The sequence below is a fragment of the Fundulus heteroclitus genome, unplaced genomic scaffold (genome assembly GCF_011125445.2).
Source record: "Fundulus heteroclitus isolate FHET01 unplaced genomic scaffold, MU-UCD_Fhet_4.1 scaffold_185, whole genome shotgun sequence".
In the NCBI taxonomy this organism is placed as follows: Eukaryota; Metazoa; Chordata; class Actinopteri; order Cyprinodontiformes; family Fundulidae; genus Fundulus; species Fundulus heteroclitus.
Genome location: NW_023396597.1, coordinates 27,189 through 53,329, shown reverse-complemented (window position 1 = coordinate 53,329; position 26,141 = coordinate 27,189). Strand labels below are relative to the sequence as shown.

The 26,141-nt window shown below is 43.0% G+C and overlaps 2 protein-coding genes across 2 annotated transcripts; one reads left to right on the top strand and one right to left on the bottom strand.

Moving 5' to 3' along the window:
• The first annotated feature begins 2,991 nt into the window (after nt 1–2,991).
• On the top strand, nt 2,992–19,363 carry LOC118558947 (zinc finger and SCAN domain-containing protein 2-like). The gene is made up of 2 exons (XM_036129561.1): nt 2,992–3,267; nt 17,983–19,363. Exons 1-2 carry the CDS (start codon nt 3,108–3,110, stop codon nt 19,041–19,043), a joined length of 1,221 nt encoding a protein of 406 aa, XP_035985454.1. The 5' UTR covers nt 2,992–3,107; the 3' UTR covers nt 19,044–19,363.
• Nucleotides 8,017–9,656, bottom strand: LOC105924633 (zinc finger BED domain-containing protein 4). Its single transcript, XM_021315374.2, has 2 exons — nt 8,855–9,656; nt 8,017–8,627 (listed from the first exon to the last, which is right to left on the bottom strand). Exons 1-2 carry the CDS (start codon nt 9,514–9,516, stop codon nt 8,129–8,131), a joined length of 1,161 nt encoding a protein of 386 aa, XP_021171049.2. The 5' UTR covers nt 9,517–9,656; the 3' UTR covers nt 8,017–8,128.
• Nucleotides 19,364–26,141: the final 6,778 nt, after the last annotated feature.

Sequence of the window (26,141 nt, the reverse complement as noted above, 5' to 3'; positions counted from 1 at the left end):
CTGATTTTAGTGATGTAATGGGTGTAAAATGTTGAATAACATGTTTTTCTGCGTGACTGGCTTTATTTTCACTCTTATATTTAACTTTATGGTGCAAATTTCCAAGAGGATTGCCGATAATTTCTCCAAGTGCATTTTGGATAAAACTCATCATCACCAAACGTCCACCAACGGGATCTTCGGTCACTTGGCAACTGTTTGTAAAATACGTGGAGCATTTTAACTACTGAGTTAACATGAGCGCTTCATATAAGCATAAAAGTGGATCGGCAAAGTGAAAGAAAATGAAAAAAGAGCAAGGAAAAGCCAAGTTACAAAAACTGTCCAGGAGTAAAGCCTTCCCCTCAACACCGCCACCAGTGGTAGAGCAGAATATAGGTCAGTGTGTCAACCTAAACAAAACACCACCACCCAAAACAAATAAACCAGAAACACTAACAACTATAAATGGCTCCTACAGTGATGATGAACCTGTTATCAGACCTTCAGGTACAGCTGTGATCTGTAAAGGAGAAATGCGTGCTAGTGTCCATGCACATTATAAATATTTTATTTTCCTTTTTTCTTGCCTATGCCGTTTTCAAGGCGGCCCAGCCGGGAGACATAGTCCCTCCAGCGTGTCCTGGGTCTTCCCCTGGGCCTCCTCCTGGTGGGACGTGCCCGGAACACCTCACCAGGGAGGCGTCCAGGAGGCATCCTGACCAGATGCCCGAGCCACCTCAACTGGCTCCTCTGGACGTGGAGGAGCAGCGGCTCTACTCTGAGTCCTCCCCGGATGACTGAGCTCCTCACCCTATCTCTAAGGGAGAGCCCAGACACACTACGGAGAAAACTATTTTCAGCCGCTTGTATCAGGGATCTCGTTCTTTCGGTCACGACCCAAAGCTCGTGACCATAGATGAGGGTAGGAACGTAGATCGACCGGTAAATCGAGAGCTTCGCCTTTTGGCTCAGCTCTCTCTTCACCACAACGGATCGGTACAGCGCCCGCTTCACAGCAGACGCTGCACCAATCCGCCTGTCCATCTCACGCTCCATCTTCCCCTCATTCATAACTATTTATCATTAGTTATTCTGTTGTTATTCTGTTTTTATTTTGCTATATTTTAATCATGTAAAGCACTTTATATTGTACTGAAATGTGCTATAGAAATAAATTTGCCCTGCCTAGTTTCTCACCAAAGTGAGACGAAGCAGGGGAATTGATAGCAGCATGTTTGATGCTTGGAGCACCTTCAGTGTATCAAGCTCAGTGTCGCATATAAAACACTTTGATGTAAAAACTTGTTCCTGCTGCATATGTGATTGAAAGAAAAATTAGAGTCCATGCAGATGGCCAAGGACTGGTGTCTCTGAGGAAAGCCTTAAAGGCATACTATACAACATTTTTCAGTTAATTAATATGTTCCATACTGTTTTGGATGATTAAATTAGTCATTTCAGGTCGAACAAAGGTTTTCTCGGCCGCCCTGGGGGTCTGTGGGGGAAACAAAGAAGTCTCGCTTTACGGCGAGAACTCCATGTGTTTTTGCCCAGCCATTCACTATATGCACACGCGAAAGCAACAACAAAGAACCGTGTGTTAACGTCAAATAAACATGCAAGCATATCGAGTTTTATTATTATTATTATTATTTATTTTTATTTTTTTTATGTTGGCGAGACGCTACCGCGGCGGCGGCGAGGTGGTGGCGGTAGCATCTCGCCAACATAAATAAATAAATAAAAAAAATAATAATAATGATAATAAAACTGGCTTGATGGAGAAACCAGAACAGCTGAGCATCTTTACGACAGTGCACTTTTACTTTCGCCCTCTGGGGGGAGCCTCGCTGGAAAATCAACCCCGGTTGCATAGTATACCTTTAAATGGAGAGGCAGTGATTTGTTGCCATAGCGACTCCCTCCAGCAGCTGTCTGTGATAGCGGATGGTCAGCAGCATCTGGGGCTGTTTTACTGTCATTCTGACGTGAAAATATTCACTAAAAACAAAAGTTTTGTTGCAAGAATTACAGCAATGAAAGGGGTGTGAAGGAAGCCACCTACATTAAGAGAGAAAAAACAACCTTAAACAGAGGAGGGGGCCTTAGGTTCCAACTCTCAAAAACTTATAATACAGCTATAGGATTAATTCCAGCCATTCATCACCTTAACTCTCACCCATATTCAGGTGATCATGACATTGTTCCTTTAAGCCAGGCCAACAACAACCCTAACGACTCCTCGTTGCAGAGGAGTGGACCAGTTTCGCTTCAATCTGCTGGCTTAATGACTTTAACGACCGCCCATTACTAAGGGGTGGACCTGTTTCTGTTCAATTTGCATGTTATCTAGCATTACAAGGCCTTTGTTGGGCGGTAGTATAAAGCTTGATACTCCACATTACTCCAGACTTTTTGAATTGATAAAGCTTCCTGGAGAGGAAGCGAAACGTCTTCAAACTAAAAACTAAAGTTTTGTTGCAAGAATGACAGCAACTTAAGAAAGAAATTACAAAAAAAGTTATTTGAAGGGCTTTTATTTTGAAATTCTATACCAGATGTTGGTGAACTTTGGTGAGGATTATCTGGATTTCTTTTACTGTGATTCGGAAATAAAAGTATTCACTGAAAACGGTTGTTTAAATGTACATATTTCCCTCATTGAGGTACAATAAAGGTATTTCTATTGTATTCACTGTAGCTCATGAAAATTAAGTGGACATTGGCAAATACTGAGCATACTAACCATGTATCAGTGAAAGAAATGTCTCCACATTTACAGGTGGACCTGAAAATAGATAAAATGTAGCAGGAATATGTCAACTAACTCCATTTGATAATTAACTAACTCCATTTGATGTTAAACATTGCTTTGGTTTTGAAAAGTTCTATTGAGGATTATTACTGTAATTCGTGGTATTCGGGTGACCTACATACAGAACCACGTGCAGGCCAGATCCACTCCAGTCCAGCAGGGGGCGGTAGATGGACCAATCAGCTGCTTTGTCTCAGTGACGTCCACCGGAAGTGAAACTAAAAGGCTCCAGCAGCAGCGTGTGTGGACTCAGCAGGAAGACGGTTGTGTTTTCGTTTCTCAGCTGAATCTTTGCGTAGTTTCAGCAACAATGTCTTCAGTTCAGCATCTGAGAGAGTTTATCAGAGAGCGACTAACTGCTGCTGCTGAAGAAATCTTCTCAGAGGTTGAGAAAACCATCGTCCGCTACGAGGAAGACGCCAGACTGCTGGAAAGCTGCTGGAGACCCCAGATAAAACTCCCCAGAATCGGTATGAAGCTACAAAAAGTGTCTGATAAATCAGTTTGATCAGTTTCTAATCTGAGCTCTCAGCTTTCCAACCACACTTCAGTCTCTGAGGCTCCGTTCACACCTGAAACTAACATCCTCCCAGTTCTCCTCAGCTGCTGCTTTCTAGCTTTAAAGATGAAAAACCTTTAAAATAAATTTTCACAACCAGCTTTATTTACCAAGTATGTGAACTCATAAATTAATCTGACTTTCTTTCACTTAGCTTTCCATTAAAAACACAGAATACAGCTTTATACGAGCAGCCATCTTGTCTCTCTAACGTGTAAATTTATACATGGTTATTAATGCTGTCAAACGATTAAAAATTTCAATGGCGATTAATTGCATAAAGTCAATAGTTAACTCGAGATTAATCACAAATTTAATCTTTTTATTTTTGAAAGTGTAAAAGCCTTTTTTGGGCATTCTTAAAATGCAGTTGTGTAATAAATGACATATAAAAAAACATGCTTGTACAAAAAGTTTTTATTATTTTTCAAGCACTTTTAAGAAATTGGAATAAAAACTTTGTGGTGCCATATTAACATTTTAAGTTCTGGCCAATAATTATTCAAACATGGTAAACAATTAAGTGTTATGCTTCCATCCAAACTGTAGCATAGCAGTTCAAAACTACAGAACAGTAAACAGTACTTCAAAGTACTCTGTAAACTTTAGTTATTTCTTTAACTTTAGTTAAACATGGGACAAAAATAAACATGTACTGTTAAAATAAAATAAAGTGCACATTGAAGTAAATATTTAATTAAAATAAAATTACATAATAATAGATAAGTCTAATGAAATTTACAAGAAGTGGCTTCCACAGTCATCTCACCAACATAACATTTTACATATAGAATATTTTCAAAATGCTTAAATATTCCTTTGCTCTGAACAGGAAGTGCAGCAGCTATAAATGCATTCCATGACTTAATTCATTTCTTTCATGTTTGCACTAAGCCAGCTGCCCAAACACACAAGCCGTTTAATATTTTCAGATGAGAGAGACGCTCGTTTCTTCTGGACAACATGACCAGACGGTGAAATAATCTCTCACACTGTACACATGTAGCAGGTTCTTCCAGGCCAATGATGGCTTCTGCTTTGTAGCGCTCTATACACATCTCAATCATGTCCTCATCCTCATCAGATGAAGATTAATGAAGCATTTTTGTAGGTGGTCCTGATGTCTCTTGATCTCACACTGGCTGATTAGGCATCTCCCTCTCCTTCCTCAGTAAATCAGAGATGGACTGCCACAGCTCAGACCTCTCACCTCTGCTAAGACCTTGAACCTGGGATCAAGTTGCTATTCTCAGCCATGTTATGTTGGTCTGCTGCTTGCGTTTATCCATTTCTGCAGTAAAGCTCTCCTTAATTCTGGTCATGTAGGCAGGCTCATCTGCAGAGACCTCCATCACCCTCGACAGATGGCATAATGCTGGCAGCACCTGCAAGTTTCAGACTTATCAGAAACTTGTATCTTCTGAGACATTTGTCTAGATTTTATATTTTGAATAAATATAATCATACAGAGTTACAAGTGTACTGAGCAAAACATAAAAATTACCCACAATGCTTCAGGACGTCCTCCAGGTTTTTTTTTTTTTTTAGCTTATCCAGCTCAGCGGGTGTTGGCATAGTGATGTTGGTAGGATGTAGAGCAGGAACATCTCTGAGGTTCTTGATTTCTCGGTACACGGCTGATCATCTCCAGAGTACTGTTCCATCTTTTAGACACATTATGTGTGAGTGACTCAGTTTTTTGATTGTGACCAATCTGCTTCTGTTCTAGCTCTGCGGTGTCAGAAGAACTATGTTTAAAATGTTCGACTAATTTTCTGCATTTTGCAAGAGTGTTTTCAGAGGGACTGTTTTGCAAAGAAACAGTTATAGATCGGTGGATACTGTGTGCGAGGCGTATGCTCGAACGGCAATTGTCTGGCTGCTGCTATCATGTTGCCAGCACTATCTGTTCTCAGTGTACTGACTTTATGCTCACTTTCCCACTGACTTGCTACCTGCATAAAGTGCTCAGCACACTCAACTTATTTTCTTCATACAAGCTGTTAATCCTGTTCACAGTTGATGCTTGAGTGAAGTTCTTACATTGGATCATTGCTCGCAATGCAAATGATTTCAAGCAGACCTTTATCCTCTACAACATTAATCGGCCTGCAGTAGGTAGCTATCCATGTAGCTATAGCTGCTGCCAGGTTTTTAGTAATAATAACTAATAGTAATATTATTGTCATTATTTATTTATTTGTCATTGAAACATACATTACAATGAAATTTGCTCTCTGCTTTTAACCCCCCCCCCCCCACCCCCCCCCATTTTTGTTAGTTGTGTTGTTCATGGGTTTTCGGTGCACATTATCTAGCGTTGTCTGTTTTTGACGAGTTGCTTGTTGGCTCGAAGTCTGCGCAATATGTCTGACTAACAAGTGGTATGTCAGACTCGCCGTACTCCGCTGGTATCTCCTTACGCCACTACAGAACGTGCAAACAACTCAGGTTTTGTTGAGAGTGCCATCTGGCATAACGTTAAAAAGAAACTTGTCACTTAGGATACCTTGTCTGCTGGCCATTTTTGCCCATTCAAAGCGTGAGTCTGTTTATGCTGCGGTCTCCTGCGCAGACTTAGCATTCCTGGAACTACAGAAAACGCAGAGGGTAAGAAAACATTAGGCAACTGTGTTTTTGTTTTGACAAGCGATTAATGTACTATAAAAAAGTTGTCGGCGTTATGGTCTAGCAAAGTTAGCGCATTAATAACGCGTTAAAACGGACAGCTCTAATGGTTATATTTTGGAGGCTACCTGCCTCTTTCTTCCTACTTCCTGTTTGAATGAAAATCTAGATTTGTTTATATTTCTGGCTTAACTTTACTCGATTTTAATTTTATTACATGTGGGGTTTATTACATTCATGGGGTCTATCTAGCAACAAAAATATGTTTTCCAAGAATAAAGCAGCATCTGCTTTCAGGGATGGACTCAGGAAGGTGGATTTTTTTTTCCCAACAGAGACTTTTGGTGTTTTGTTACAATCAAAGCAAATTGTATTTTCATAGGACATCTGGAAATGACCAAAGATCCGTTTATTTGTTGAGAACAAGCTATTTTAAAACCACCATCAGGATGATTCAGTGAATCCTGGTTCATTGCAGATCTGACTTAAAGAACCAAAGTTTATCTCAAAGAATGTGGAATGAGGTTAAATTAGGTTAAAGAATTTAGAACCCATTCACAATGCAAATACTCAGTTAAAAATTATTTGAAAAAAAATAAAATTTTAAAGAATGATTTGCCATCTTAAATCAATCTTTAGGACACTTGATTTTATTAATGTGATTATTCCTCCAGGAAGCTAGGGGTCGCCATAGTGATCGGTCACTTGATGGGTTCATCCTAAAGTTATGTAAAACACCATTAAATCAACATTAATATTCCCTATTAATGCTATAATAATGTTCATAGCACCAACGAAACGACAACAAACATTATGTTTAAAAACAAACCATAGTTGCGTTGACTAAGGTTGTAGTCGTAAGTTATCAGTAAGAAGCTAATAGCGCTATGCTAATGGACATTCTGCGCTAATTTAAAATACTTTTCAGATCTATTTGGCAGTAATGAGCGGACCAGAAAACACAATCATCATTATCCCATCAGTGTATAAAACCCTTATGGAAGTAAAGCTTGTTCTAACCATAAAAACACACTGGAGCCACATCAGCAACCCTTGGTTTCAAAATGCTAACGGGAGCTATGCCTGTTTTAAAAAAACACCGTGAAAATACATTAAGTAAAACATTCTAAACTTTCCTTGTTTATTTCTCTGCCAGATTTCACCGACTGCAACCTGTACAGGTTGCAGTCGGTGACTTCAGATCAGCTTTCCTCTCAGCTGGATCTGGCCGTAGCAGAGGAAACCGCTCCTCGCTGTCTCCTCTCAGCTTTCCTGCAGCAGCTGAGAAAAATCACAAGTCTCAGTATAGACAGATTCTGTACTCCGCTGTCTGGTCACGCAGAAGATAGACTGAACTTTTTTCATGTCTCTCCATTTTTCTGAACAACACTATTGTGTATATTTTATCAATAAAGAAGTCTGCATATGGCTTTCTGGCTATACTCGACATGTTAGCTAACTCTGGACTTTATTCCAGCATACTTGTTTAAGTGTATTTTTCAGTGCATTGGTCCTTGTGTACTTGACATAGTAAATGCCTCTTTAGCTTCTGGTCAGGTACCTGTTTGTCTGAAGAGTGTTGACATCCACCCACTCTTAAAAAAGTTACAGACCCTAAAACGGCTGACGTGTCTGTCTGATGTTCCAGGCTTTGCTTCAGAATGATTGTCCTCATAGTTCAGGGTTTCCCCTAGAAAGTAGAGTAATCCTGGTGTTAGGCGTCATGTTGGGTTGCTGGTAGGGATGTGCCGATACCAGATTTCTTCAAACCAAGTACGATTACAAGTACTTCAACTTCAGTACTTGCCGATACCGAGTACCGATACGAGTACTATAAAGTGCCATTAACTCCTCAGAATTAATTTGAATTTTTTTTATTTTCATTTGGCTCAAACAGAAATACACTTGGTGTATTTTAATTGTATAGATCTGTCCTCTTGTTATATTTTAAGACATAGAACACCACTTTTAGTCTAACCAACACTGTTAAACATAGATTTTAACATTTACTGAATAGTTTTAACAACCTTGTCACAGTTTTTACCTATATGCAAATTGAATATATAACTATGAAAACAAACTTTGAATGAGCAACTGATAAATTACATTATGCTTCTTGTAAAGCTTGTCTTTTAGGTCGGAACCTATTTTAAGAACGTGAGAGGCAAGTTTTTCTTGAGGAAAAGCAACATCTCTGCATTTGCTGCACTTAATCTGTTTCGATCTTCATTTATGATGTGTGAAACTGAGCTAAAAAGTCTCTCACTTTCTACACTGGTACATGGAGCTGAGAGGTACCTCTGGGATATTTTAGCCAAAGCAGGAAACTGCATTTTATTAACACCCCAGAACTGCAGTGGGTTTTCTTCTCGAGGAATTGTAGTCTCTCCAAGGTAGGTCTCTAACTGAATGGCAGCACCCACTGGGGTGGCATGGCTTTGTGAAGACGACTTTTGTTCTTCTGTTATCTCCTCAAACACTCTGTCCAGACTGCTGCTAGCTTGTGTCATACGAAGCCTTCTGGCAGGTGGCTCTTCCAGATTCTCCTTTGGCTCTCCTGTATTCACACTCTGCAACTCCACCTTCAGCATTTCTTTGGCATCTATGGCAATGTTGACGTTTGAGAAAAAACGATCTTTGTACCTACAACAGAAAAAAAATACATTTGCTTTTTATGGATAGGCTAGTCTTTAAATTGTAGGTGAAAAATGGTAAATCATATCATGTAACGTAAGGTAAGCTTATCGTGTATGTTAAATGCCATAAGTGTAATTGCATTATTCTAAATAAATGTTTAATTACGTTTTAGCTTAATTGGTTCTGTTTTGATCATATTCTAATATGCTAAACAGAAAAGGGCAGAGTTTTACCTTGGATCCAGTAGAGTTGCAATGCAGTAGAGGGGGATCTTCTCCATGTCAGTGAAGCGCCTCTTCACAGCTGCAGCTAAGGTCGACTTCATTGTTTTGATACCCTGATCTTCTTCAGTTTCTCTGTTCAGGATTCTCAGAAGCACAGTCACAGCAGGGATCACATCTGATGCCAATGCATCAGAGCAGCTTACTTTTCTTGTAAGCTCTTCAAACGGAGCCAGAACAACAACAGTTTTTTCCAAAAGTGCCCACTGGTGAGCGGCGAGATTCTCTGGAAGCTCGTGTTCAGATCCATATATTCCAAGAGCGCGCTTCTGCTCAATGAGAGACTGTAACATGTAAAATGTGCTGTTCCAGCGGGTCTGTACATCCTGTTGCAATCTTTTTGTTGGTTGGTTGAGCTGCAGCTGAATATCTTCCAGCCGGGAGTAAGCTAATGTGGAGTGTTTAAAATGTCTTACGATTTTCCGACCAATAGCGACAGCATCAGTCACACTCCTCTGGACCAGAAGCCCCTCGTTAACCACCAGCTGGAGTGTGTGCGCGAAACATGGAAGGCTCTGAAGTCCGGCATCCGTCATGGCTTTTATCATGTTTTTAGCATTATCACGTAGCACAACATGAATCAAAGTTTTGGGAACGCCCCACTTCCGGAGCATCTCATCAAACACATCCGCGATGGCTTGGCTAGTGTGTGATCCCCGAAAATGTTTTGCATGCAAGACAGCCCTCTGCAGGGTGAAATCTTTGTCAACCCATTGCGCAGTTAGGCTAATGAGTGACACCGGGCTAACGCTGCTCGTCCAGATATCATTTGTCAAGCTTATCGCTGAAACGTCTTGCAAAAGGCTTTGGATGTGTCTCTTCACAAAGTCGTATAGTTTCGGCAGCTCCCGGTCAGTGATGTATTGCCGACAAGGAATTTCATACCTCGGCTCCAGCACACTCAGAAGACGTCGGAATCCAATATTTTCAACGACGGATAATGGCTGGTCATCGAGGGCAATGTATTGGGTAAGAGCTTCTGTTATCTTCATTGCGTGTGGACTGTCTCTGGACATCTTCTCCCGCTTCTTCAGCGTTTGCTGCAATGTTGGTTGTTGCAGTTTCCCACCGCCATGAGACAACTCCTTGTGTTCTGCGTGGTGTTGCGTTTTAAGATGTTTTATCAGGTTACTTGTGTTGTAACTGTTAGGGTTTGTTCCTCCTCTTGATAACTTTGATTGACATATTTTGCAAACAGCCTTACTTTTGTCGTCCTCGTTAACTTGAAAATATTTCCAAATAGCGGACATGGCTAACTCCTTCACCCTTTTTGTGTTTGCTCCCTCCTCATTCTCTATGCTCTTGACGTCACACTGCGTTCTTCTTCGCTGTTTTGTCTTCTTCTTCTTCTGCGTTCTTCTTCGCTGTTTTGTCTTCTTCTTCTTCTTCTGCGTTCTTCTTCGCTGTTTTGTCTTCTTCTTCTTCTAGTATCTGATCGCAAACTAATGCTTTCTGTTAAAGAGAAAAGTATGCTAGTATCCGGTCCTATAGTATCGGAACACATTTACGGATACAAGTACGAGTACAAACACGTGGTATCGGGCCAGATGCCGATACCAGTATCGGCATCGGTGCATCCCTAGTTGCTGGAGGTGTGCGTGGAACCGTGGGGGCGGGGGATGGGCTTGTATTACATTATGATATACCATCTTAACATACGTCACCCTTATTGGCTGCATCTATTTCTAGATAATGGAGTGTTTTCAGCTGACGTCACGCTCACGTGACTACTCAGCGCGTCCGCCATATTGGGTGGCAGTCGTTTCGCACCGTTGACCTGCGTTGTATGACGCCTTAGGCAGTATTGGAAGTGAACAATGGTGAAAACGTGTTTAATGGTTGGTTGCACGGCCCGTGGAGGTGGAGATCAACGCTCTTTCTATCGCCTACCAGCCGTAATAGTGAATCAATGTGAAAAAACAAAACAGCTCTCTGAACAACGCCGTCACCTATGGCTGACACGGATATCCAGGTCCGATTTGGACGGTGTTAAGCTGGAATACGCCAGAGTCTGCGGTGCTCACTTTGTCACAGGTAATTAACTGTTAAGTATTTAAAACATGTAAGAAGAATATATTAATAATAGGGCTTGGGCGTTATGACTTATTACTTTCCGCGGCTGCCGTGTTGACTGCCTCCGCCGCCTCTACTGCCTATGACTACCGCGTACTGTACTCCCTCTCTCAGCCGTGTTTTAATTTGATTAATTTCACCTTAACTTGATTTCAACCATGGTAAACCGTTGCTATATTGTGGGCTGTAACAGCGCAACACATGATCGCCATGGGAAAAACATAGAAACAGATTAATTTTCCACCGCTTTCCTGCCTGGAGGCGCAACCACGGAGAACAACTGTTAGCGATAACAAAGAGTCGTCGGCTCGCTTGGATCGCGGCTGTAAGTCGACCGAACATAACTTTCCACAGTATCCCGATGTCAATGAGAGTGTGTTCTAAACGTTTGAAACACATAGCAGCTAGTTAAAAGTACATTACATGCGTGAGTGGTTGTTAGCACTGACGGTTAGCATGCGCCAGAGCCCGTCTGAGCGCAGCTTACCTTTGAACGAGTTACAGAGATAACAAAGAGTCGTCGGCTCGCTTGGATCGTGGCTGTAAGTCGACCGAACATAACTTTCCACAGTATCCCGATGTCAATGAGAGTGTGTTCTAAACGTTTGAAACACATAGCAGCTAGTTAAAAGTACATTACATGCGTGAGTGGTTGTTAGCGCTAATGGTTAGCATGCGCCAGAGCCCGTCTGAGCACAGCTTACCTTTGAACGAGTTGCTGTGTTCCCACTGTTTGCTGGCTTTATGATCTGCAGCTCCTACCGGCGCCAATACGGTAAATACAACTTAATTTTGCACTGGTCATTGTTCTGCTTAAATAATTAAAGCCGCGAGCGGCGTCGATCGGCCGTGCAGCCGAGCGCCTTCGCGCGCCGCCGGCCGCCAGCCACCGCAGAAGCATGCAACACATTTGCGTCGGATTGTTTACATTTTTACCATCTTATTAAAACTCACCCGTCCACGTATGATGGCGATTTCCTTGATGTACATAACCAGATGTGAACTGGTTGTGAGCCTCTAGACCCTTGTAAGCTCTCATTTCCTCAAGAGTGTGCAGAGGGTTTTTCACCGAACACCAGGTAATGCACTATGTCGCCGTGCTCTACATTTGGCCAATCATCTGGATTACGGCTAAACAAGGCACCGTGGAGGGCATACGGGTCCATATGGTCGATCACGGAACATTTCCTCAGATATACGTCCTTATCTGGTCGCTCTAGCGTGCTGGCGTACTTATCCATTCTCGATACGAAAATACGTGTAGGACAACGAGAGATAAGGCAGTGTGCCACCCAATATGGCGGACCGGAAGTTGGCCAGTGACGTCAGTGAAAACACCCTATTCTCCTGTCTTGTTCAATGTGGTGTTCCACAGGGAACATCTGTTCTACATCCATTGTTGTTGTTGCTTTATCTGCTCACTGTTGGTACCAACAGAGTCCATCAGGACCCATCAGACCACATGACCTTCTTCCAGGCCTCCAAAGTCCAATCTTTATGCTCCTTAGCCTTGCTGATCAGTGGTTTTCATCAGGCTACAGCTGTTCAGTCCCAATCCCTCAATTTCCCTTCACATTGTGTGTGTGGAAAAGTTACTTTAATTATTTAACAAACCCCTGAGTTCATCTATTGTTTTTCTTTGAATTCTCTCTTTGCTCTAATCACTAGGGCTGACCTAGTGGTTAGAGCAGCTTGTGTTCAGGGAAGGCTGCAGGTACCTGGTTCCATCCCCACAGACTGCCACTATGGATCCCTGAGCAAGACCCTTAACCCCCGATTTCTGGGCAGCTATAGAAGCTAACCACTGCTTCCTAGAGGATGGGTTAAATGCAGAAGACAAATTCATTGAAATGTACAGTTACAATGACCAATAAAGACTTCTTCCTTTCTTCTATTATGATTGCGGGTCCGTTTCCTATTCCGCTTCACCACGACCCATGTTACTCGGTCCAAAGATTTGGTCGCAAAGTAAGAAACAATTATCAGAGACCAAACACTTGTACATACGTTGTGCAATTATACACCGTTTAAAGTTATTTAATGTTTCATAAATAACTCTGTCTGTTAAGTATTGTCTGGTGATAATCAGTTGTTAAGCTGATATCAAGACAATGGTTGAAAGGGATGAATGGCGTACCGCGCACATGATGTCACCATCTCAAGAGCAACGCCCCTTTTGCTGCTTTGGTAGGACAAACAGGTAGAGAGCGCCCGTAGCCACCAGCTATTACACGCGCAACAGAAACAGCGATATGACCGACTTTGCAGCCGTTAATCTTTTGCAAGACGTTGTCCCAGGCGCACGGATTACTGGTCGAACTGTCGAAGAACACACCAACCTTCAGCTCAAACGATGGCTTGAGTGTCGAGTAGGGTGACCAAACGTCCGTATTTCCCGGGACATGTCCGTATTTCACGTCCTGTCCCGGGCGTCCCGGGTTTTTTTTAGAAAGTGAGGAAATGTCCTGTTTTTTAAATTACCTTCATTGGACCATTAAATTGACAGGCACTAGGGCACTGCACACAGCGCTGCGTGTGACGTAATCCCTGAGCCGCGTCAGTGCGGGCAGCCCTGTTCTTAATCAGAAGATAGATAGCGTGGCTGTCAGTACGCCAACAACATGCCGAAGCGCAAATGTATGTTTACCGACGATTTACAAAAGAGTTTCCCCGCTTTCAGACCGGGTCGAGACAAATGGAAGGCCTTTATTGTGCTATTCATTCATTACAGGAATTGTTAAGCATTTTTTAGTAAATACATTTTGAATAAAATTATCAATTGTTATTGGAGTTATTGCTGTTGACTTTAACTGAAAAGCATTTTTAATAAACCAACTGTAAATATCATGTTATTGTAGGATTACGTAGGCCTATGTTAAGTGAGTGCATGCCACAGACATCTCTATGCATGGGAACAGAGATTCCCCCCCCCCCCCCCCCCCCCCGCTCCAAGGTGTCCTGGTTCTCCCAAATGAAAATATGGTCACCCTAGTGTCGAGGGTGTAAAAAGACCGGAAAACGGGCCGAGTTGATCGAACGGTAAGTCGTTTTTTTTCCCTGCTCGGCGTTCATGGCATCGTCTGCCGTTTTTTTTTCTCTTTGTAATCACCGTCCAGGAATCGATGTTGCCAATAGGTAGCTATAAAACAACTGTTTACATCTCAGCTGCCATGATAGCCTATATGCTATTATGGTAGCAGGCGCTCGGTTGACAAAGGTAAATGGTATTCAAAAAACTCTTACCTGTTCACTACTTGATGTCGCTGGAATTGGGTCAGGATGTTCTTCGGTTGTGCCCTTTCCTCCAACAAAATGCTTGCTACATATGTACGTGAATTTGGTAACTTTTTCCGGGTTGAACTGTTGTGTAGGCTGACCGCATCGGTGTACCCAGCGCACACATTTTTCCTTGGCAGTCCTTGGCAGAAAACATCCTTCATATGCGGCCGATCAGCGTACCTCGAGTTGCTGTTGCACGTTCCATAGCAACAATGTTTAAAAACCATGGTCTTAGACTTGGAAAAAGCAGTCGTTTTAACGAGTAAAACCAAGGGTAACGCACAGCTCTATTACAGCGAAACAGCGGAGGACAGAGCAAGCTTGCCCTACCGCGTACCACGTGATATGACGTCTCGTGACGTCACGTTCTAAAAATAACTCGCTCGCGGTGCGCCATTTGAGCACTAGCGATCTTTTAACAGCAAAACCTGCAGCACACACATAGAATAAAGGAGTGACAACTTATTTCAAGTTCAAGGATTTATTAACAGAAATTAAATGAACATCCAGAGAACATCACTATATAATGCTGTTTATCTGAATTAACATAATATTTCAATCAGTAATTCCTCTTTACTAGGCTAGTGAAACTTAACTAAACTACTAAGCAAAATGAAGATAAAAAAAACTAAGCTAAGGAACTATTTACAAGCAAAAAGACAACATAAAAGTGGTTGATCATAATCAGAATAATTCAGTGAATCCTGGTTCACTGCAGATCCGACTTTGAGGACACGGAATAGAGTTAAACAAAACATCATTTGAAGAAATAATATTTTAAGTTAAAGAACCAAAGTTCATCTTAAAGAATATGAACTGAGGTTAAATTAGCTTCATTAATTTAGAACAACATTTGGCATGTGTTTCAACCCATTCACAATGCAAATCCTGAGTTGCACAAAACGTTACTTGAGGAAATAACATGACTGATTTTCTCAGTAAAATAATTTATTTTAGGGACGGCCGATTTTATTAATGTAATTCTTTTGTGGAATCAGTCGTTGAAATTGGTTACTCCTAAAGTTACCCAAAACGCCTTTAAATTGGCATTATTATTCCATATTAATGCAGGAATAAGGCTCATAGCACTATCAAACAATGGCGGAGCGGAAAGAACAAGCGTTATGCTTTAAAACAAGCTCCTTTTGAGAGTCTGGACACGGAAGCTACCAGAAGCTAAATAGCATTTTGGCTAGCGGAATTTATGGCGCCAACTTTAAAAGCTTCGGCTTTTATTTCAGTTATATTGAGTGGGCTGGATAACATAAACATTACTATATCATCAATGTATGAAAACCTTGTGGAGATTAAGTTTGTTATAACCATAAAAACACACTCGGCAATGGAATTAGCAATGCCATGGAACAGGATACTAGCATGAGCTAATTCCGTTAGCCCTTTTATTTAGAGACACCATATGAACGCCTTACACAAACATTTTCCAATGACCGTGTAACTTTACCCTCTGGTTTCTCTGCCGAACACGTCGGTAACTCATCTGAGTTTGGTTCACTTTGGTAATCCAAGGAAGGCGGCGGTCCCGTGAAAGCAATCCTTTCACTGGACCCCCTCACCCCTTTAGGTATTTAGGGGGTGATGGGGGTTCTGGCTGGGTGGCTCGTACGGGTCGTGTTGCCCCCCACCCCCAACCCCCCCCTCCCCCTCTTTGGGGGGCCCGGTCCGGGGGGTGTCTGGTCCGGGGGCGGGGCCGGGCACAAGCAGTCGTATAGATGATTTGTGGTGACCCCCCCCCTCTTGTCAGTGTTGGATGCGAGTGTTATGTGGGAATGTGTGTACAGCGTCTTTTTTTTTTTTTTAATAAAATCTGTGTGTGGCGAGTGGGGCACTAGGGAAGGATGGTGTGAATGAGTTTTCCTTTTTTTCTTTTTTTTTTTCTTCAGGTATGGGTGTGGTCCGCTCCCTCTCCCAAGAACATCTCAAGTCTCCGCTAGGTGCGGAGCCCATCCCCCCATGTCCTGCCCACCTCCGCTGCGCTGGCAGGCGTCTTGGCCCTCTGGCGCATTGGTGGGCCTCAGGTTTGGGGCGGGTTCCCAGGCGTGCGCCGGCCCTCTGGCCCTCAGGGCCCATGGCCGGGACCACTTCAGCGCGGCTGGCTGCCGGCGGAGCTCGTCCCCGCGGCTCTTGGGGGCGTCGGCATTGCGGTGGCTGGGGGATTTCCTCCGGGTCGTCTCTCCTCTTTCCTTGAGGGGGGAGGGGGGGGGGGGGGGTTGCAGATATCCTGTGTCGGCCCCTCCTGGGCGCCCTGCTTTAAGGGCCCTTTTGGGAGTTCTGGGTTATGGGTCCCCTGACTCCTGCCTCTGTGCTCGGGGAAGGCGGGCCTTTGGTTCTCCACAACCAGCTATTGAGCTATTAAATGTTCACTTATTTACAGAAAGCTTATAATTTATTTATGTTCTTTCATTTTCTTTTTTCAGGTATCACATTACACATGTCAGCTTAAATAATAATACATATGATTTAGCAATGGCATCTAGGTGTTATTCGATTGTATCTGTTGCTTTATGTCTGTTGGTTGTGCTGTTCTTTTTGCATCCCTCTTTCCAGGTGATGGAGCAGACGGAGAACGTTTTATCACTCTCTCCCTTTTATCTCTTCTTTCTTTCACCTCTTCTCTTTTTTTTCTCTCTCTTCTTGTTCTTCCTTTACTCTCCCATTGTAGTGTCCATATAATTTGAATTTCTCCCTGCAGGAATCACAATAAAGCTATTTACAAGCATAAATCAAGCGGAGCACTATGACGAAAGCTGTTCACTTGTAAAAGCAAAATCTGTCGAGCTGTGTCCTGTCGAGCAATGTGGCAGTTCCTATTGCCACATTGCTAGACAGGACACTGGAAAAAAAAAGAAAGAAAGCGATTCTTTCAGCAGCAGACATACGGCTCTTCGGCTATGAGGTAACCAACAGCGTGGTCGGGATCGTAGGCTCCAATGTCCTGCAGGCAGCCTCTGATCTCAGCATGTCTGGTGAGGAAAGGCGATCGATCCGTGTCGACTGGAGTCCGTTTTCCTGCAACAGCTGACAAAAATAAACAAAGCTGTTTCGGCATTCTATACTTTGCAGTTGGGTTGCGCAGAAGTTAGTGCAACTAAGCTTCGATCTGTGTGATGATTCTCCAGATTCATGTCCTCCGCTCCTCGGGAGCCCCATGGTAGAAGAAGCAAACTCTGCTGTTCCATGTAGCTTGCACGAATAGACTGGATCTCTGCTAGGAGGGCTCTGACCTTTGTATGTGGGGGAGTGCTTTGGGTTTACAGCAGGCACCCTGCTGAGAAGCAGCTCATTGGTTGCTGTGAAATACCTTTTGGGTCCCTCCCCCGTGGTACATGTTCAGAATTAAATCTGACTTCATTCATTCCCTCATCCCCCCCTACCCTCACGCAGACATAGTCTCAGAGCACACATGTGCTTTCTGACAAAAATATCCTCAAATTCAAGTTTTAATTTTTTCAAAAATTTGTGTACCTTGTAGTGATGCAATAAAATTTGGATTTATTTTCAACTTTTTGAACATCTTTACCAGGGCTGCCAATTAGTGTGGAGGACACTTTACCCTGCTAACTTCACCTCCTTTTAAATGAAACACGACAAATTAATTTTAGATAAACAGTGTGACGCCTTCAGTCCAGTATCTCCAGAAACAACCAGGCTGATGCATGAGACAGTCATCAGTTAAATTATATTAATGATCTCTTTCTTTGTCCCCACAGACCTCCAAAAGCCACATGTCTCCATGGAGGAGGAAGCTTCTTCCATCCAACAGCTCTGCAACCAGAGGAGAAGGTCCAGTCATGACCAGGAGGAAGGAGAACCTCAGTGGTCTGAAGAGGAACAGATGGAACCAGAACCTCTTCTGACTGAAGAACAGAGGGAACCAGAACCTCCATTTATTAAAGAAGAACATGTAGAGCCTGAGTCTGCATGGTCTGAAGAGGAACAACAGAAACCAGAACGTCCACGGATTGAGAATGAAATGGAAAAAGTTTCTTCAAGGCTTAAACATGAACAACAGGATCCTGAACATTTACCAACTAGAAGGGAGCAGGAGAATGTCTGCAGCAGTAAAGGGGGAGAGCAGCTTGTCCAGAAGCAGCCCGTTGCTCTAATGGAGACCTTTACCCTTCAGGAACGTGAAGGAGAACCAAGAACTGAGCAGCTTTCCTTTCATATCTCTCCTGTAGTTCAGACCAAAGACCACAAAGGAAGCAGCTCCATTGGGTCAGAGAGTCAGTCTTTCACTGACACAAAGAAAATGTCTTTAAAATGTGATGTTTGTGGGAAGTCTTTGAAGCACAAGAGTCAATTGAAAAATCATTACAGAACCCACACAGGTGAGAGGCCTTTTTCTTGTCAGACATGCGGAAAAGGTTTCACTGGACTGAGTAATTTAAATGTTCACATTCGAACCCACACAGGTGAGAGGCCTTTTGTTTGTCAGACATGTGGAAAAAGTTTCTCTCACTTATGTTCTTTACAAGTTCACATGAGAACCCACACTGGTGAGAGGCCTTTTTCTTGTCAGACATGCGGAAAAAGTTTCACTGGACTGAGTAATTTAAATGTTCACATTCGAACCCACACAGGTGAGAGGCCTTTTTCTTGTCAGATATGTGGAAAAAGATTCACTATACTGAGTAATTTAAATGGTCACAAGAGAATCCACACAGGTGAGAGGCCTTTTTCTTGTCAGATATGTGGAAAAAGATTCACTATACGGAGTAATTTAAATAGTCACAAGAGAATCCACATAGGTGAGAGGCTTTTTTCTTGAGGAACATTTCAGAATCAGAATCAAGTTTATTGGCAAGTAGGTTTGCACTTACAAGGAATTTAACTTGGTGTTGATGGTGCAGACAAAATAGATACATATACAGAGCTATATACATAGTAGACGCAGAAGGTCTGTAGATGCTACGTTGGTGTAGCTTGTAGGTCCTGAATGGGGGAGGGAGAGAGGCCCCGTCACATTGTCAAGTGTGACGGGGCTCTGGACCTTGTTAATAAGGCTGGTAGCGGATCGGGAGAAACTGTTCTTGTGGCGTGAGATTTTAAAAATAATAATAATAATAATAATAATACATTTAATTTATACTGCGCTTTCCATCAAAAGATCTCAAAGTACTACAGGAAAAAAAGGGGGGAAAAGCATAAAAAATTTAAAAAAGCTATTCTAGAAGAGAGAGAAAAAACATCTAAAGGGGACCAAAAGCTTTGAAATGTTTTAAGGCCTTTTTTAAAACACTTAATGGATTGAGGTGCCCTCAAGGTGTCAGGGAGGGCATTCCACAGATGTGGGGCAGCAGCACAAAATGCCCTATCTCCCATTGTCTTGAGTCTGGTTCTGGGAATGTCGAGGAGATTTGAGTAAGTGGAGTGATGGACCTCAGCCTCCTGCCAGAGGAAAGTGTCTGAAATAGTTTGTGACTGGGGTGTGAGGCATCAGCCACAGTCACAGGAAGTACATCCTCTGCTGGGCTTTCTTGGTGAGGGAGTTGATGTTCAGTTCCCACTTTAGGTCCTGGGAGATGATAGTTTCCAGGAAGCGGAAAGACTCCACAGTGTCGATGGTGGAGTCACAGAGGGTGATGGGGGTAGCTGGGGCTGAGTTCTTCCTGAAGTCCACAACCATCTCCACTGTTTTTACAGCGTTGAGCTCCAGGTTGTTCTCCCTGCACCAGGTCACCAGATGGTCAGCCTCCCACCTGTAGGCGGACTCGTCACCATCAGAGATGAGTCCCATGAGAGTGATGTCGTCAGGAACTTCAGGAGCTCGACAGACTGATGACTGGAGGTGCAGCTGTTGGTGTACAGGGAGAAGAGCAGAGGAGAAAGAACACAGCCCTGGGGGGAACCAGTGCTGATGAATTGTGAGTCAGAGTCATGTTTTCCCAGCTTCACGTGCTGCTTCCTGTCAGACAGGAAGTGTGTGATCCACCTGCAGGTGGAGTTCTCCTGAAGCATAGCTGGGATGATTGTGTTGAAGGCAGAGCTGAAATCCACAAGCAGGATCCTGGCGTAGGTTCCTGCAGAGTCCAGGTGGTGAGGGATGTGGTGAAGGGCCAGGTTGACAGCGTCGTCTGCAGACCTAAAGTAATACAAAACACCTTTAAATCAACCTTAATATTCCATATCAATGTGGTAATAATGCTCATAGCACCATCGAATGATGGTGGAGTGAACCGAAACAAACCTTTGAAATGATCTGTTGTTGCGCATCAGAGTGGAAGTTATCTGAAGCTAAAAAGAGTTTAGGCTGGTGAACAGGAATCTGGAATCAGGAATCTCCTGACCTGGAATCCTTCATCATAAACAGTAAGCCTTTTTATTCATCCCACGAGTTTGCTTCATTAATTCTGGTCGGTGTTTACATCGCGCTGAACGCAAACGTGCAGGTCGCACAGCGTACGCTCGCAGACCAGATACTGAATGTGGAGCGGAGCAATCCAGATTCCTTAGTTATTGTCCTTAGTGACTTTGACAAAGGAAACCCTACTCATGACTTAGACTTTCTTTATGACTTAGACTTAGACTTTCTTTATTGTCATTTTGTAGCACAGAGTGCATACAGAACGAAATTTCGTTTTTCATACAGCTCAGAAAGATTGCATGAACTTCCTAAATATAGACAGTTTATTAAATGCCCGACCAGAGAGGAGAACATTCTGAATCACTGTTACACCACAGTCAGAGATGCTTATCACGCCGTCCCCTGTGCTGCACTGGGCCAGTCTGACCACGTCGTGGTTCACCTGATTCCTGCTTACAGGCAGAAACTAAAACTCTGCAAACCTGTAGTGAGGACATCAAAGAAGTGGACCAGTGAGGCTGTGGAGCATATTCAGGCGTGTTTGGATTCTACTGACTGGGATGTCTTCAGGGCTGCTACCAACAGCCTGGATGAGTTCACAGAGGCTGTGACATCATATATCAGCTTCTGTGAGGACTGCTGTGTTCCATCAGGAACCAGGGTGAGTTACAACAATGACAAACCCTGGTTCACAGCCAAACTCAGAAGGCTGAGGTTGGATAAGGAAGAGTCCTTCAGGAGAGGGGACAAATGCAGATTTAAAGATGCAAAATACACGTTTAGCAAGGCGGTCAAAGAGGCTTAACGACTGTATTCTGAGACGCTGCAAAACCAGTTTTCAGCAAACGACTTTGCTTCTGTCTGGAAAGGGCTTAAACAGATAACAAATTACAAGCCTAAAGCCCCCCACTCCATGAACGACCGACACTTAGCCAACGACCTGAACAACTTCTACTGTCGATTCGACAGACAAAGGGACAGTTCTGCATCCACCCCCCACAACACCCAACAGATCGCCTCCTCTCCTTCACCTCAGTGACAACTCTTTCCATACATGAGAGAGATGTCAACAAACTCTTTAAAAGACAGAACCCCTGGAAAGCTGCTGGACCAGACTCTGTTTCTCCATCCACCCTGAAGCACTGTGCTGATCAGCTGTCTCCAGTGTTCACAGACATTTTTAACACCTCACTGGCGACATGTCACGTGTCAGCCTGCTTCAAAGCCTCCACTATCATCCCTGTTCCCAAGAAGCCAAGAACCACAGGACTTAATGACTAGACCCATCGCTCTGACCTCTGTGGTTATGAAGTCCTTTAAGCGCCTTGTGATTTCACACCTTAAAGAAATCACCGACCCCCTCCTGGACCCCTACAGTTTGCCTACAGAGCCAACAGGATTAACCAATTTTAACGACCAATCGCCAAAGCAACCCCTAGCCTCCCGGAGGTATAATCGCATTAGCAATATCAAACGTTCCTAAAGTTTACAGATTCTTATTGAAAAAATCATTCTTTAAAATGTTTGTCTCAGGATTTGTATTGTGAATGGGTTGAATCACATACCAAGTGATGTTCTGAATTAGTTAAGCTAATTTAAGCTCATTCCATGTTCTTTAAGTTGAACTTTGGTTCTTTGACTCAGATCTGCAGTGAACCAGGATTCACTGAATTATTCTGATGATGATCACCCACTTTTAGGTTGTCTTTTGTTTCTTTTGTATGCACATAGTTCCTTATCTTAGCTTCTTTTTGTCTTCATTTTGCTTAGTTGTTTTAGTTAAATTTCACTAGTCTAGTAGAGAGGATTTGTTGATTAAAATATAGTGTTGAGATAAACAGCATTATATAGTGATTTTTTTTTCTAGATGTTCATTTAATTTCTGTTAACTGAATTCTTGAACCTGAAGAGAAGTTGTCACTCATCTATTCTATGTGTGTGCAGAGTTTGCTGTACAAGCTCGCATGTGCTCGAATCATCCCTTTTAACTATTATCCTGATATCAGCTGTTTTGGCTTATATTCACCAGACAACACGTAACAGACAGAGAGTTGTTTATTAAACATTAAATAACTTTAAACAGTGTGTAATTGTACAACATATTACAAAATTCAACATGTTTGAAATGTTTCATTCATTAATAAAATGAGTAATGGGCCACATTCCCCTAGAAAACCATTCTTGAATGAAAAATCAGTATATAGCAGCTGTTCCATTAGTGTGTTGTATGGAGTCAAGTTGTGTTTGAAGATGTTTCCAGAGTTTCCAGGTGTGCCATATTAAAACCATAATGAAATAATTGATGTCAGATTGAATTCTGACCATCTACCATGGATGAGGTACCAAAGGAATTCCACCACCCTGCTGCAAAGCCTCTCTCTCAGCAGGGTGGCTGCTGTAAACCACTCCCCAAAGACAAAATGTCAGAGCACTTCTGACCAAGCTCACACATCTTCATTCTACCCCTGGCCAGAGATGATGACCACTTTTTAGGCCGTGGGCCAGAATCTGTACGGTGACTTTTCGTATGAACTGTCAGGGGGCAACTTTCTTCCACCGGTAAAAGTTGCTACACATAGCAGTGAACTCAAAACACCAATGTTCCCACGTTTTCACTTGCACATTAAGAAAAAGGAAAAAGCCCAGACCATCCATCCATCCATCCATCCATCTATCCATCCATTTTCTAACACGCTTATCCCTGCGTTCGCGAGGTGCCGGTGTCTATCTCCAGCTGTCAATAGGTAAGAGGCGTTGTATAAACTGGACAGGTCGCCAGTCCATCGCAGGGGAGAAATAGTCCAGACTTTTGCCCAATATACAGTGATATCACCAAGACCTGCTGCGCTAGGATAGCACAGGTGTCGATGTGCCAAACGACTTATCCCCGGCAGAATTTGTATCCCCTGCGTTAGGAGCGCATTCAGCTGGAAGAATGAATCCAGTCAACTCCGCCTCATTTCCAACCTATTAGGCATGGAAATGAAGATATTTTACTTTTCTTAACGAAATATAGCAATGGTGTTGTTACATTATCGTTCAGTTAGTGTGAAAAAAATGAAAATATAACACTTGTTAGTGCGATCATAAAGGATTGCTATGTCGGTTAAAACTCGATTGATCATTCAATATAACACGTTATGAGAAAGTAAATGGCTCTGTGGTCATTTTCACATGTGTCACGAAAATATTAGCTTTATGTTATTAGATTGTCGCATGTCTGTCTGCTTAAACCAAAAATACACCTTCCTGAGTTCATCACAGCTGTCTGCTTGTTCGTCTTTTTTCTTTTTCTTTTCTTTTTGACCCGCATGAATGGATCATATAGAGCGGATTTCACGTGTGATCAAATGAACACTGAATAAAGGTACATCCAAAATGATCAGATTTAATAATATTTTAATTCAACCAAGAACCATATAGAGATATTAACCATATTAAGAAAACGAGATATGTCTCTTTTAAAAATAGAACAATGTATTAGGAGTTTAAAAAATCTATTTCATTTTATTAGAATGTGATATTTAAAATATTTAGACTTCACAAAGCTGAAGGTTAAAACTTTTATTGATTTCAAAAATACAATACAAAATTCTACAAATTCGGAAGGGGATAACTCGTCTGGCACAACGAGTTTATACAACGCGTCTCGCCCATTGACAGCTGAAGATCGGCACCAGCACCTCGCAAACCCAGCGGGAATAAGCGTGTTAGAAAATGGATGGATGGACGGATGGTCTGGGCTATTTGTGCAGAGACAACAGCCTGATCCTGAACGTGGAGAAGACGAAGGAGATCATTGTCGACTTCAGGAAGAACCGGCCTCACCACGCTCCACTGCTCATCAACAGCTCAGCTGTGGAGGTGGTCAGCAGCACCAAGTTCCTGGGGGTGCACATCACGGACAACCTCAGCTGGACTATGAACACCATGTCACTGGTGAAGAGGGCACAGAAGCGACTGTACTTTCTGCGGAGGATGAGGAGAGCCCACCTGCCCCCGCCCATTCTCACGACCTTTTACAGAAGCACCATAGAGAGTATTCTGACCAGCTGTCTCTCTGTGTGGTGTGGAGGCTGCAGTGCCTCCGACTGGAAGAACGTGAGGAGAGTGGTGAGGACAGCAGAAGGGATCATCGGGGCTCCTCTTTCCTCCATTAAAGACATTTCATCGCAGCGCTGTGTGTCTCGAGCCCGTAACATCATCAGGGACCCCTCACACCCCCACCATAGACTATTCTCCCTGCTGCCCTCTGGAAAGAGGTTCCGCAGCATCCGTTGCAGGTCCACCAGGTTCTGCAAAAGCTTTTTCCCTGCTGCCATCAGACTGTTGAACAGCTGAAGTATAAAAACGGACTGTGTACCACACTCGACTCGCTGATTTGCACATTTGTATGTATCCTTCAATATCGCTGCTGCACTTTTTCCGGAAACGTACTGCAAAACTGTTTACAATGCAACTGTCTACTGTTAAATCACTGCTGCATCTTACTGCATATTTGTTTACATTGCTTACATTGTTTTTACATTTCAATCTGCCTACTGCTCACTGCTGCACTTTATCCGAAAGTTAATTGAAAGTTATCCTGTATTTGACTGTGATTTACCACTGCATTTTTCTTATCCTGTACTGTAAATTCACTGCAAGGTATCCTGTAGAGTTACTGCAATCTTTCTGAGCTGTATGAAAAACGAAATTTCGTTCTGTATGCACTCTGTGCTACAAAATGACAATAAAGAAAGTCTAAGTCTAAGTCTATTTCTTTTTTCTTGCCATCAAGATCTCAGCCAGTTGGCACCAGAAAATGCTATTATCGGGCTTTCTTCGTCTGGAAACAAATGCATACAAACATCTTACGAGCGCAGCCATGATGAACTGGTGAACGCGCACAGCTGATAATACAGCGATCTGATTGGCTGAGGAGCAAAAATCGAATCACGTGACCTCTTGGACCGGAGCTCCACAGTATAGATTTTTTATCGGCTATAACTTATTAATGTGCAAGTGAAAACGTGGGAACATTGGTGTTTTGAGTTCACTGCTATGTGTAGCAACTTTTACCGGTGGAAGAAAGTTGCCCCCTGACAGTTCATACGAAACTTCTTAAGGAAGCGTCCTACAGATTCTGGCCCACGGACTATTTCTCCTGGAGGCCTCGAGGAGAGGGGCGGGGGGGGGGGCTGCTCTCCAGGAGCCACATGGGGCCTGGAAGAGGCCAAGAGCCGAGTGAGACATGTGCCTCTCTGAAACTCAGTTCCTCCCGTGCATCGGCGGAAAAACTGCCAGCCACAACTGATTCAGAGTCCGCTTTGACCAGCAGCCATGTGACTCAAGGCCCAAAAGCCAAGCTGCGCGGAAAGGGCTGCAAAACTCATCTGACTGTTTCGATGGAGTGGCCAGAGCGAAACAGGGGAATCTTCTTTCTCGTCCTCTGCGGAGCGGAGACCTGACTGAATCCGGAGAATCATCACACAGATTCAAGCTAAGCTGCACTCTGACTACTGCGCAACCAAGCCGTGAACTACAGAATGCAAAAACAGCTTTGTTTATTTCTTCTCAGCC

Bases quoted from the DNA above. Each gene is read 5' to 3' on its own strand.
- LOC118558947 (XM_036129561.1), top strand. From the start codon at position 3,108: ATGTCTTCAGTTCAGCATCTGAGAGAGTTTATCAGAGAGCGACTAACT. The intron at 3,268-17,982 runs GTATGAAGCTAC...TTGTCCCCACAG, and splicing joins GATAAAACTCCCCAGAATCG to ACCTCCAAAAGCCACATGTC.
- LOC105924633 (XM_021315374.2), bottom strand. From the start codon at position 9,516: ATGCTCCGGAAGTGGGGCGTTCCCAAAACTTTGATTCATGTTGTGCTA. The intron at 8,628-8,854 runs GTAAAACTCTGC...TTTCTGTTGTAG, and splicing joins GCAACTCTACTGGATCCAAG to GTACAAAGATCGTTTTTTCT.